This window comes from Mchenga conophoros, linkage group LG14 (genome assembly GCF_057382185.1).
Source record: "Mchenga conophoros isolate Kocher_MC1m ecotype Shallow Benthic linkage group LG14, M_conophoros_male_GT1.1, whole genome shotgun sequence".
NCBI lineage: Eukaryota > Metazoa > Chordata > Actinopteri > Cichliformes > Cichlidae > Mchenga > Mchenga conophoros.
Window position 1 is genome coordinate 6961445 of NC_140539.1, and position 13795 is coordinate 6975239.

General features: G+C 38.9%; 1 protein-coding gene across 4 annotated transcripts in view; it reads right to left on the minus strand.

The window, feature by feature from the left end:
* ecel1 (endothelin converting enzyme-like 1) overlaps nucleotides 1-13795 on the minus strand; it is a 55921-nt gene that overhangs the window by 1719 nt on the left and 40407 nt on the right. For 3 of the 4 annotated variants that reach the window (XM_085244956.1, XM_085244955.1, XM_085244954.1), the window contains 7 exons: nucleotides 13113-13171; nucleotides 8320-8371; nucleotides 5706-5773; nucleotides 5065-5189; nucleotides 3859-3924; nucleotides 3176-3271; nucleotides 47-123 (listed from right to left, as the gene is read on the minus strand). In XM_085244956.1, coding sequence (XP_085101082.1) covers nucleotides 47-123; nucleotides 3176-3271; nucleotides 3859-3924; nucleotides 5065-5189; nucleotides 5706-5773; nucleotides 8320-8371; nucleotides 13113-13171 — 543 coding nt within the window. The remainder of the gene's footprint in view (nucleotides 1-46; nucleotides 124-3175; nucleotides 3272-3858; nucleotides 3925-5064; nucleotides 5190-5705; nucleotides 5774-8319; nucleotides 8372-13112; nucleotides 13172-13795) is intronic. The other variant, XM_085244957.1, reaches the window with a different exon arrangement.

The following is a 13795-nucleotide window of genomic DNA, read 5'->3' on the forward strand; positions in this document are numbered from 1 at the left end:
CCCTCTGGTATGTCAGTGGCCAGCATCCAGGTGTGTTTCACAGTACCTGTAGTGCTCTGGTGCATGTTTGTCAGTTAGCAGTTGCAAGTAGATGGACTGAGATCTTCTCTTCATACACCAATTCTGAAAAGAGAACATTGCACTTTAGTTGAAGTGGGACAGCCTGTGCTGAATATATTCTCTTTCTCCCATTTGAGGAAGTGACTTGCATTAAATACTATTTTGAGTTACCTATTATTTCTTTTTTTAAAAAAATACTAAATACTTCTACCACAAAACGTTTCAGAGGGAAGTGCAGTGCTTTTTGTTTTAAGAGCTAAAGCAGGTACTTTTCAGATGAACGTCTACTTCCTGATCTTTTCAGGAGCCCTTATAAAAAGCAGCTGGAGCTCCCTGTAGTTAATTGGAGCTGTTAGCAGTTTTACGAGAATAATTCCCTTCAACACATCTGAGCAATGTTCCCTCTAAGCTGCGCGCGCAACTGTGCACTGCTGGCACGGTCTCTGCGCACAGAAAATCTGTGTTGCGCTCAAAAAAAAAATCTAACCTGAAATGAAATTAAAATTAAAACTTTAACAATTCTGTTTTGCAGTGTTAGTCATTAAGTGACTGGCTGCTCCCATATGGGATTAGAACGATGCCACCTTATCCCATAGTCCAGCCAATAATGCGATTCACATTCGTATATACGCAGCTAACGGGCTGACAGGCTATGACAGCGTCTTTATGTGCCGGTGTTTTAGCTAGCAAAGCGGCGTGGCTGATGTGGAGCGAAGCCACGTTAACGACAGCGTGTACAACCATTGGAGATGTGAACAGGACAGACGGAACAATTGACAGAAAAAGTGTGGACTTTATACGTAAAACCAGAGTTATGTTAACAAAACCAAAAAACCCCACCCTTTCCTATTCGTCGAAAAAAGTACCATGTCGACCAATCAAAAAATTATATGGCAACATGGCATTTAGCTGTTTAGGAAAGGGGGAAGTTTTAGGAGTGACGGTGGTGTTTTGAGATGTGAGGGATTTGTGATGTTTAGCGCAAATCTTGTGTAGTTAGTGTGCAGTGTAGTCAATAGTTTTGTTGTGTGTGTCAGAACAATGAATGTTACAGGTGCTACAGCAGTGATACATCTCCTGTTGTCAGGCCTGCAGGTATCAGGCTTGTGATGTTCTCCTTTATCTCATAGTGGACAGAAATTATTTTTGGAGTGGCACAAATGATTTGTGTGGCATCAAATTTGATGCAGAACACCTGGTTGTTCTGTAAATAGTTTGAAATGTTTATTTAAAAAACAAACAAAAAAGAAAACGCCTTGGCTGCATTTTTAGGTAAACAGCTGCAAAATACTTTGTTGTTAGCATAAAGCAGTTACTTTTTTGTTGTTAGCATAACTCAGTTACTTTTTTGAAGAAGTAAATATATAAGTAATTGCACAACATTGGTCATTATATAATGTATTTTGCAGACAGAGTTACAGGACTCTCTCCCAGACCACAGACTCATACTCATAATACAAGTCAGAGCTTTATAAAAAAAAAAAGAAAAAAGAAAGAAAGTTGTGTTTTCAAATTTGGAGTTCAAGTTAATTTTACTTCCAATAGTGTTAACATACTACACAGGTCATGAACAGGATTTTTTTTCAATTTTCATTGTAAGTGGGCTAAAGCAGTTAATTAAAAGTAGTCTAACATAAATGCTGTAATTTGATTATTTAAATAAACGATGTAACTTGGATGGATTCGATGCTGGCGTGACCACAGTGCACACGTCTAATGTTGCTCACAGTGGTCCAAGGGAGTTTGTGTGTTCACTCAGACACATGAAAAATTAGAGGGAGCATTGCATCTTAGACAGTTTTATTAAAATACCCAGATGAGGTAAAATTACCCAGAGCTCCGTGTCAAGTTATGAACTCTAAATTAAATGTCTCAGCTGTATCCATTGTGGTTAAAGTCAGTTCCAGCTCGACTGCATAAATACTTCTCTTCTTCCTCTAGTCTATCCTGAGCAACTTGCCAGTCCATGTGTTAGACAACACAGCTAAACAGACAAAAGATTAACACTCATCACTAGACCTATCGCAATTTAGAATCCCAAATTAACAAATCTTCATGCTTTTGCAATGCATACAAACGTAAATGTATACAATGAATATATAGTCATGGAAATGTTTTTAAATATTTGGCCCTGTGGGATTCTTGAGGAATCGTTACCCTGCTAAGCAACTTTCAATAATTCAAGTTAATTTTATAATACTTACTTTAAATGAAATAGGTTACTGAAGTTCTACATTCATCCTTTACTTACTATAGGGATCTGGCAGCATATTGTAATGTCAAATATTAACAATTTCTGGCAAAGAACTGGTAATAAAATGAATCCTTGCCAAAATTTGAACTGATCAGACAATACTGGATAGTATAGAGGTGAGGTCTATATGTCCTATTTAAACACACATGAAATTAAACAAATCCAATTTTTTAAGCAACTCAATTTAAGGACATCACTTTGAGTGAAACAAACATAATTTTGTCATTTTGTTTACCAAAAAGTAGAAGCAACCCTTAAAAATACATTATATGCAGCCTGATATTTGCTACAAGTTCTTTGATAAGTGAAAAAGCTTGTTTGTTGGCCTGCTGTGCAGATTCAAAAACTTGACCACATTCATTTTGGTTGAGGTGGTTGAATTGCCTCAGGCGAAAAATTATGCCTGTTATTCACTCCAGACACACACACAGACACACACACACACAGATACACACACACACACACGACATTTCAAACAAATCTAAACCCATAACACGACTTTCAAATCACTTCCCTGTGGCAAGAGCTTTTGAAAAATGTCCTAAAACACTGCATGTTGCGTTATTAAGCGTGTCTAGATTTTGCCTCTGTTACATTAATCCATGAATTTCAACGATGAGTCATAACAGTTACGAGGAACATGGGTGGTATGGCGCTCAGAGACACTGTACTGTCATCAACACTTTTGCTGTTTTGGATCCCTCCAAAAGTTAATGCTGCCATCAGCTAATGTTAGAAGCATTAGCTCCTACCTGCCCTCTGTGATCTGCAGCTCCAGCTGAGGAGGGCAGCGGAAGGATTTAATATGTAAATGTAATGAAATACGCTGGTGTGAATTCTGTGGAGAGGACTTTGGTGTACCTGTGCAAAGGCAATAAAGAGCAGCTGTTCATGGGTGTATTTGAGGCCAGGCAGGGGTCTCTCTGGACCATGTTCCCTCACCCACTTCTGATATGCCTGGGCAGAGAGAGAAGGAGAGTGTGATGGTAGCTGCTCAACTTGTGTCTTAAACAGTATATATTTTTAAGTTTAAATATGAACCAAAACCAAACAGGACCTCTAATAAAACAGTCATTATGTTTACTTCCATCAGTCTAACCAGCTGACTCAACTAACAGGAATTATGACCCTACTGGTGCATTCAGTATCACCATTTACTTATTTTAAAAGCCTTCATGTGCTTCCTTTTAACTTTTGTATCTGTGTGCACAAAACACTCCTTATTTCAATGTGGGCTGCTCAAAATGAAAATTAATTATGCCGCACCCTGGATTTTCCACTATCTGAGAAAACACACATGCAAGTATTCAAGTAAAAAGGAATTCAAATCAAATTGTTTGTCTTTTATCGTGATTCAGGGGCACTTCTGCTCTTTATTTTAATGCAAACAAAGCACAGTGGTTATGAAGAATAAAGAGAGGCGGATTTTGAGACAGAGCAGAGACTCATGGGTTGCCTACTAAAAGAGTGAATTCTAATTTCTAGATTTCTCGGAGCCACACAGTGACCAAATTTGAAGAATGATCGTATCAGTCGGAACTTACATAGTATGACAGTTTCAGCCCTCCCATATCTGCTATGTTTTCTCCCAGTGTCAGACGGCCGTTCACCTACACACAAAGGTAAGTCGTAAAACACTTTACAGTATGTCATGTACATAAGGGATGCAGTTATTCAGCTGTAGAAATACAGTTTTTTATTTTTTTTATTTTTTTGGTTTTGTTTTTACAGCTTGTACCATTTCACAGAAACATATTTGCTTTTAGGAAGTAAATTTTTTGTTCCAATTACATCACTTGAGATTAAAAATAAATCTTATCTGTCATATCTTTGCATGTATCTATAGGCTCCAGGAACCCAGGAAACTGAGCTAAGCTTAGCCAAATGTCTGGAAAAAGGTGGGGTAGCAGCTAGCGTCATGCTATCCCTAACTAAAAAAAATACCCATGCAGGAGCTCTAAAGAGCACTAATTTGGTTATTTTATAATTGTTTGGTTCCTACGTGGCCTACATGTGTGGAGAGTCATGAACCCAGTTCTTTCCCTTTGCTTAGCTTGAACTAAGCCACATACTGTAAGCTAATCATCCGCTAGGCCAAACTTCATATTTAAATTACAGATGTTAAAGTGGTATCAATCTTTAACTCTTCGCGTTAAAATGGATAAATGCAGTTTTCAAAATGTCAGTCTGATTCTTTACATTTGAAAAAAGTACATAAATAAAGTGCTATTAATATTAGGTGTTTCACAAGGCAATATACCTAGTAACATGTTACGAGACCATTAAAGTTCGTATTCTTTAAAGCTGATAGGCTGGAGAGACATGGATTAAAAATAAAATGGTCAAAAGTGAAGTAGCAGAAACCAAGTTTTTGACTTTTTGACATCTGAGATATCATTAATCTTATGTCAACTGTCTTGCTACCATTTCAATAGTTAGTGATGTTTTTTTATTCAAAACTTGTAAATCCTTATACACTGGCTCTAGATTATTTTCTTAGACCTGACTTAGGTCAGTTACAGATTCATACTGTCTCTAAAATTGGCAGAGCACTTCTTTAGATACAGTAATCATAGCTCTGCTCAGACAACAAAAGTAGCATTGATCAGAGTTAACAAATCAAGGTGCATCAAATCACAGAAGGACACTAACTTTCTATATAAACCTAAAATCAAAAACACATATGTCGTACTACTGTAAAAATTGTATGCACAAGTAGCGACTCGAAAAGTGTGTGTGTGAAAGCCCACCCTCTGACTATAAACAGTGAAGTTATCGTAGAGCTTGACAATACATTCGGCCTTCTTCTGGAACTTTTTGTAGGACTCTTCGGTCCACCACTGTTTGAGGTTACCATGGCGGTCGTACTGGCCCCCTAGGGACATGAACCATTGCATCACTAAGATGAGGGGCAAAAGGGCGAGTGTTAGCATGAAGACAACACAACCTGCAACTTTCCTTCACAGTCCAAAGATCTGCCCAGCATGCCCAAGCCATTAGTGGCAAAACACTGAAAGATGTGGAGTTGATAGTGGTTGATGTATCCTGTTCATGAGCCAACAGAACAAACGGTCCTGCCAAATTACATTTGTACTTTTACAATTGATGGTGGACAATCTGGAAGAGGAGCTTTGCTTTTTTTTTCTGTGGATCTCACAGGGCAGCGCATTTGACTGGAAACCAAAGTTAAAGATTGTGCCTCAAAATAGTCTTTGCTGCACATCTGCCCAATAGAAATGTAATAAATTATATATATAAAAATAAATCACAGAACCTTTTTCAGTAAAACTGAACTTATCAATGCAATGATGGTAACACAAATGGGGAAAAAAACTATAGATGTTCAGATCTTATTGCAGTGGGTAATGGGTGAAAGGTTTGTGATTCTTACCCCAGTCATCGTATCCATGTGTCAGCTCATGACCGATAATTGCTCCTATTCCTCCATAATTCAGAGACCTGAGTTGGAAGGAGAAAGATGAACCTTACACAAACTCAAACTTTCTTGATATTGACAGCTCCCTGGATATTACACTGTACACTGTATATGTATAAACATTCTTTATCGGACTGTTTGCAACTGAACACAATCCAAACTGATAAATGGTAGAAAACTTAAGATTTGCTGTCATTTTGCTGACTTCATCCACTGTTTTTGTAGTCACTATTGTTCTCCAGCTGAATTGTGAGAACGGTGCTCACCAAAGTTGGTGGGTCCTTTGGAAAGTATACTGTTTTGGCTGAAGATGGTAGTTTTATATCTGTTTTTTAAATAAGTGGTAAACCTGAAAAACCTAGCTTAGTGTGAAGCTACTGGAAGCTAAATCTTGGGGGGGGGGGGGGGGGGGGGGAGACTGGATATGTTAATGGTCAAGTACTAGTGTTACTGTTATGCTATAACCATTTTGTATCATTTGGAAATTGAATTTGACACAGTTGGGTTGTGCAGTCCACTGCTCACTGGCCCTGACCCCATGTTCCCGCTTAGCTCAGTCACTAGAGAAACCTTTCTAGACTACAGGCACCAAGGCTGGGTTGTGCCACTGTATCCATTTATTTACAACCCATGGAACTCCGTGCAACTGGAAATCTGTTCAGGTGAAAATGTTCTAGTTTGAACTTGGTATTACAGATGTCCAAAGTCTGGACAGTATGTACATTCCCGCGACTTTAGAACAAGGCTTTGTGCCTTTTGATTGATTTAAAGTCTCATTAAAGTCAGCTATTTAGCCCTTTCTCTCTGTTCCCTTGTCCCGTTGTCCTCCTTAGGAAATCTGCTCAGCCAAGCTAGGTAAAAAAAGAAAAACAGATGCACTTGAGATCTAATTTGGTTCAGATTGCTATCTATCACATTTGCCTTGCTCAATTGATTAGAAAACATCAAATTTTAGCTTGACGTGAGGAAACAATAAGCGCTGGGACCTTTAGCTGCACTGTGAAGGCAGCAGGTCGCTTCACCTCTCCTTCACCCTCACCCTTGGCTGGGGTGAGGTGTCTTTGCAGCACATGCAGAAATGGAGAGCGATGAGAGGGCAGACTCGGGGCTATTCACATGGCTACATCTGAAAATGACTTTCTGACAGCTAGTCGATACGCTGCCTCACACTGGGCTCAACTCCCTCGCTAAACTAACTGGCTGATTGAAGCTTCATTATACTTGACGTGATAGTGGAGAGCGGTGTGTGTGTGTGTGTAAGTGTGTGTGTGAGAGAAATAGGGAGAGTTTATGGGAGGTTAGGGCTACTGCAGTAATAACTTCACGGTGACAGGTGCACACACACTCACACGCTCGCTCTCCTACAATCATTAATTAATATTGATTAGCATGCATGGGAGCAGGTAGTGGAAGTAGTAGTGATCACCCCTAATGAAGACATAGAAATGTTAGCTAATGTTGGGCACACCAACCGTTAGGTCCAATTAGCCCATATTTGTGAGTGTGTGTGTGTGTTTATTCAGAGGAGCTGTATGAATGCAGCAGGTGTAGCTACTTGGACTGTATTGTATGTATCTGCTCGAAATGCTGCTCAGTAGTGGCGGCAGTGAGTTGCTGCTTTGGTTAACAAAGAGAGTTGAGTGTTGAGTGGAAAAATAGCTGTTTACCCACTCTTGCCTCAGTGCCGCACTGCAATGCTTTCTTTATGACCACACTGAAACTCTCTGGATTGATTTCCCTCCTTCCAGGCAATAGTTTAGTTCTAATTCACATGAGTACTGTATGAAAAACTACTTGTGGAGAGTTAAAGCTTACTTTTGACTGCTTTGCCACCACCGTGAACAATTATATTTCTTTAATTCCAAAACTTTTTCTAATTGGTTAGTTAATCCAAACAAATCAAACTTAGATTCTGTTATGTTCATTTCAGCTTTTATTCTTGGTCTGTAAAATAGCTTAAAATAGCAGTTCAAAGTAATTCCTGTTTGTCTCAAAACCGCCACAGGCCTTTACACCATCCACTGACTGTAATAAGCTATTGTAGTGTCTCCAACTTTAAAATAGATTTTCTTCTGATTGGCTGAACAAAAGACAGACCAGGAGGTGGCTGGGGCTTAAATGCTCATAGAAGGAGTTGTGTGTCTGACCACATTTGAAAAGCCGAAAATCATTAAATATACAGTATTAATTTTTAACTGTCTAAAACATACAAAACTGCCTGATCCTTTAAGAAAAATGCAACTTCATAATTTTAAAAACAACTGAGAAAAAAGGACTTATAGAGAGAGACGGGGAGGCTGTCTGCTTTCATGCACCATCATATTACTCAATGGGCTCAAATTTAGGTGACCTCTAAATGACACCTGTTCCATTAGCGGGACCTTGTTCAGTAATTGAGCTCTTGGTGGGTAGTTAAATTGGTTTAATCAGGTGTGGTGGGACTGGAGGGGAAGCAGAGGCTTCCCGGAGTAACGCAGGCTTCAATGACCTTGTTGTGGCCGTGGGGATGTTGTTGGCTCCCTGCAGACAGCAGCAGGGAAAAGGCAGAAGGCATAAGAGAGCTACTTACTGTGGAAACTCTGGGTTGTAAAGAGTGGGTTGAAGGATTCCAGCAGGAAAGACTGTAAGAGATAAAAAAAAAGCAACACGAAGGCAGTCATTTAAAATTCTGATATGCTAAAACCAAAAGCTAAACTAATTTTATAAGCTAAGCTAAGCTAATTAGCCACTTGATAGAATAGAGACTCGTTTAGAAAGAAAAACTGCTTGAAGGAAATGGAAAACACTGAACCTTTATACCTGCCATGCCCAGGGTATTAATATAAATATGTCAATACACAGAACTATCTAGAACAGAAGAAACTCTAATTTGCCACTCTCAACAGCTTCCTCGACAGTCATACATGTCCATAAGTTTTACAACTTTTCATACTGATTTGTTCTCCGTGAACATTCATACAACACTAAAGTAACTGAGTAAAAAATGAACAATTGAGAGTTCCTTTTTTCACAATTTGCTATTGAAATGTCTATTTTTAACAATGTGTCGACAGTAAAAAAAAAATAAAACAAAACAAACAAGATATTTTCTGTGAATTAAAAAATTATTATTGTAATTCAATAACAATTACTGTGTACAATAATTATCTGATTTTTTTGTAATTTTACACCTTTATTTCTACAATTTAAACCCAAAGACTTGTGCCTTTTTCTTGTTCTTACATTAAAATATCCCAGGGCCCAAGTGTGTGGTTAAACTTCTTTACGCTGACAGAAAGGGCAATTTCATGGATCTGCCCCGTTAAAGATCAAAGTGAGGTAGATGTTGCTCACGATGTAAAGTGAGTTTGACAGCCCTGATCTAGAACCTAATAATACAGTTGCTGCAGAGGACAGTTACAGAAATTACCTCTATTTGCCCAAATGTACAGCTGTGATAATAAGTTTGCATAAAATCATTATTAACTGTAGAACACAGATGGCTTCAAAAAACAAGATTTGGATGCACAAGTTTGCATTTATTTAGGATTTTCTCTAATCCACAGAGGACACAGGATATTTATGCCTGTGATGAATGCATGTAAACATCTGACCACAGCTGTAAAATCTGAGCAAACCCGCAGAAGCAATGTAGAAACCAGTCTCATTAGAAGCAAGTTGTTGCCTCTACCAGAAAATAAACTGGATTCACCAAAGTCTCTAATCTCTTGAACTTTTCCACATTTTCATACACTCTTCAAAAAACATTCAGTTTGTTAAAAACACTGTCATCTCTAGAAGTCCAAAAGAGATTTCAAATGGCAGCTCCTGGCGCCCTTTAGAGCTGTCAATCTTTGAATTTAATCCAGCCTTAAATCTTGATGTATCAGATTGTGTTTGACAGGCTGTTTACAGGATGTTAAGCGTCATGTTGTCTGTGTTCTCTAAAGGTCCTGAAAGTACAAAAAGAAAGTGATAAGCGTTGTTGTCATTGGCTGGAGAGAGCGTTAATCCACTGAGTGGTCAAAGGCTCGCAAACAATCATATCCAGGACTACTTCATCTGACTTTACAAAAATCTGACCAATACTGTATGAAGAGTATTGATTCTTGTGAAAATGAAAAAGCACCTGTAGAAGAGAAAATATGTCCCTGGCATTGAGGACAATTTGGGTGATGACCAGGTGATCACTGTGTGCAAATCTGACCAATACTGTAGGAGGAGTAACGATTCTTGTGAACTATTGATGGGTGCACAATCACCATAAGCTATTGGTCCTTTAGAAGGATAAGCTAAAAATAGATCCCTTTCTAAATATAAACCTATTAAGAAAAGTTGTTTTGTTAACAAGGTTACTTTAAGGTTAGGTTTGCCCACCTAATAAACAATATCTTTCTCAATTTTATTGTTCAAAATCCCCACAAAGCAGCAGGAACCCTGGATTCCAAAACATTTTATTTTTAGTATTACTCTCGACAACAATATTGTTATTTTGTGCATAAAGACAACTGTCTCTCCTAGATAAACAAGTAGTCTGCAGATGCCAGTTAATATATCACAGCCACAGGTGTAGTGCTATTTGTTTAATTACAGACTTAGTTGAGAACATGAAGTAATGCGATTTACCATCTTCATCAGTTACATACTGCTTACACCTCTCTCCTCCCTGGCACTGTCTTCTCTCTCTTTCTCATTTTTTCCTGTAGGATAGTTTCCTATAGTTTCCTGCTCTTTCTTTAACTTTGATGCCATCTCTCTCCCTTACACACTCACTGGTCTGGACTCCTACAGCTTTTCACAGAGTTAACGTCAGAGCTACAAATCTATCTGACAGCTCAGGATGAGTGCAGGATTCCTCCCGAGGTGGACTGCGTTATTATAAACTACTCCACTGTGTAAACCTGAAATCTGTGTTACAGTTGACTTGTACTATGAGCAGAATAACACAAAACATTATTTACCATGAGAGCCTGACCTATCTGCATATTGAACTTAATAACTGTGTCACATGTTTAAAATTTCTGTATACCATGTATTGCTTGCTATTTATTAAAGTCAACATTAATAAATAGCAGTTTAAGAGCCAGACATTAATTTTACACACTTACAAAGTTTAATTGCTGCATTTTGCCAGAGATTGGATTTTTTACAGTACAAATCTGTGAGAGGAAAAGCAAAACTACATCAAAGTGATTTGTGGAGCTCCACAGCTTGTGTTCAATTCTATAATTTGGCTAACACTCTTAAATGCTGCTAATCTATTGGCTCACTTTAAAAATATCTTGATTGGCTGCATGTGTCTTGGCTGCATGGGTAGCTCCCTACAAATATTTAAAGAAGTCAACTGAAAAAAAAGTTCACGGGCCAGATTTACTAACGCTCTACACCAGAACCAGAATCTCTTTTAGTGTGAAAAGGCCACTGTCAGCATTTAATGAAGAGGCAAAGTGTGAGTTTTGAGACTGAAAGCTGGGGACATTAATATTTTTTGTGGCTGGCCTTATTGGATGTGTATTGTTCCTCTTTCACAGCACAAAATTTTGGAGAATATTTAAAAAAGTCCTACAAATGCTAAGGTTTGCATTATGAAGTTGAATGCTAAATTTAATGCTGAAAAACGTGTTTTGGCTGTGGGATTTGTGATTGTTGGAACATTTATTTATTTGGATTGAAAGAATGTGTCATTGAGATGGGTGGATGAGCCAAAACTGTGCCAAAACTTTGGGTCCGTCCTGAAACTCTTCAGCTGGTGGTTGGATGTGGTTGGATTAGTCCCTGCTCTTCAATAATAATCTAGTATTTAATTAAAACCAGGCAGAATGGAACTTTCAGGTTTTTAGGCACATTTCCGCATGAGGATCAGATTCAAACAACTCTGCATATCCTTTCTCAGCAGTGTGCAGACAGAGCAGTCTTCATGTAGTTTATCATCATTATTTGAATAATTTTTTGGTATCTTATTTATCATGATTACATCCAGTAACTGCCATCCTTATGACCTAGTAGAGACTGGTAGGCTGTGGAATCTTTTCTTAAGCAATAACATTTGTTTGATTTATTTTGTTCAAACATTAAAAAGATGTGCAATTCTTGCATCAAAAAAAATCCTTTGCTCAGAAAGTTCAAGAAAGACATCGAGCAGGTGCTGGTGGTACATGAGCATAACTTTCATTTTGGACCTTTCGATCAACCAAGAAACGATGGTCAGTCAACCTTGATTGCGTGGAACACTATCACCACCTTTCTGGAGAGTAAGTTATACGTTTTTAACTAGCACCAAAATAGTACTTTAAACAAAAGACTTATTGAATTCAATAACAGGCCCTATAAACAGTGTTCTTAAATATATCTTGCAATTAATCAGTTTTACAACCTTTACACAACAGTTTTGCTAAGCATAACATTTCCACGTCAATACAACTGAAGTGGTGTCAGAAGCTCCCAAACTGCTGTGGTTAATGGAAAACAAAATGAAAAGTTCACTGCCGATGACTGCAACCCTTTGTGAGCTTATGTGGCTCAAAGAAGCAGCTGATGCAATATTACATCATCACCTACGTATGTCAATCTTATCTGATGCAATCTGTGAGAAACATTAGCATACACTTAGGATGGCAATTACAATTTTCTTTGAACACCAGTGTATATACGAGTGTTAAATAGGAACTTTTAATTAAACCGCTGATCTGTCTCCATGCGGCGTAAAGGAAGCCAAAGAGTCACACGTGCAATTAAAAAGGCCAACGTTATTTTTGATAGAAGAGCAAACTGGATGAAAAGAAATACTGGGGAAGAAGAGGAAGAGCTGACGGCGGACTGGATTAAGCGGAGCAATAAGAAAGAGAAATCAAAAATTTGTCTAGGTCCTGATGACTGTGTTTGTCTGAATCCTCCTGTCCTCCAGCATCAGCTTGCGAGCGGGCCATTGATTTTTCTGCAAGAGATTTAATCCAGCAGGCAGGCAGACGCCAGCAGCGGGCCAATCTTGGGAGAAAATGAGGGGGAGGGAGGGGTGACATGGCAAGGCTAGATTTGTTAAAACTCGGGAAGGTGTTACTGCTTGTTTTTCCTCCAGGGGGGTATTAGGTATGTGAGGTGGAGATCGAAGTAGAAAGTGAGCGATGAGAGGGAATATGATATGAGGAGGTGGATTTTTTCCCCCCTCCCTTCTTCTCGCGGCCATCGTATTTGGCTTGTTGGAAACAGACGGCAACATGGTGTAATTGTGTGTAACTAATGCGCAGTCCACGTCGTGGTGCAGAATGGAAATGGAGGAAGGATTGCGTTTGTCTGTGTGTGTGTGTGTGTGTGTGTGTGTGTGAGGAAACAGATGACAGAGAATACAGAAATATCAGCACATACACTGTTAAGGCACACACTCACCCATTTGGTTCTTGTTAGGGAGGTAGTAGGCATTAAGCGCCTGTGGGGGGAGAAGCCACCTGAGGAGAAAAAAAACAGTCAAACAAACAGGGTTTTACAGAAGGGATTCCTCTCTCTCTATCACACACACACACACACACACACACACACACACACACACACACACACACACACACACACACACTGAAATCACCACTGAAAACACACCCAGATCTGGAACAGAATCCAAAAACACCTCTGTGTGTGTGTGTCTCTCTCTAAACCCCCTGGTGAGAAGTATTCAGTGTGTGGGGTCCCACGGCTAAAGCTCCTTTCTGCATATGAAAACACGGACAGTTCCTTTATGGTAATCCACTTAAAGCCAGTCCAATCGATTGTCACGAAATCCCACAAATGACTAACGCTGAAAGTGTGAGATGCCCTTGTTCTAGGAGTGAGAGAATGATGGCTGCGTGTGGACTGCACAGAGATTGAGGGGAGACAAACACAATGAAAATAAGTAGTATTTCTTTCTTTCTTCCTTTTTTATTTCACCGCGACAAGACCGAGTGAGTGATGAAAGGTTCACTTTTTGGATGATAAGGCGAGGAGGGAGTGTGTGATTTAACTCTTCAGGGCGTTGAGTGTTGGCTAATGATACAGTTGTTTTGAGCACCTTGGAATACTAATGTGACTGTAATGTG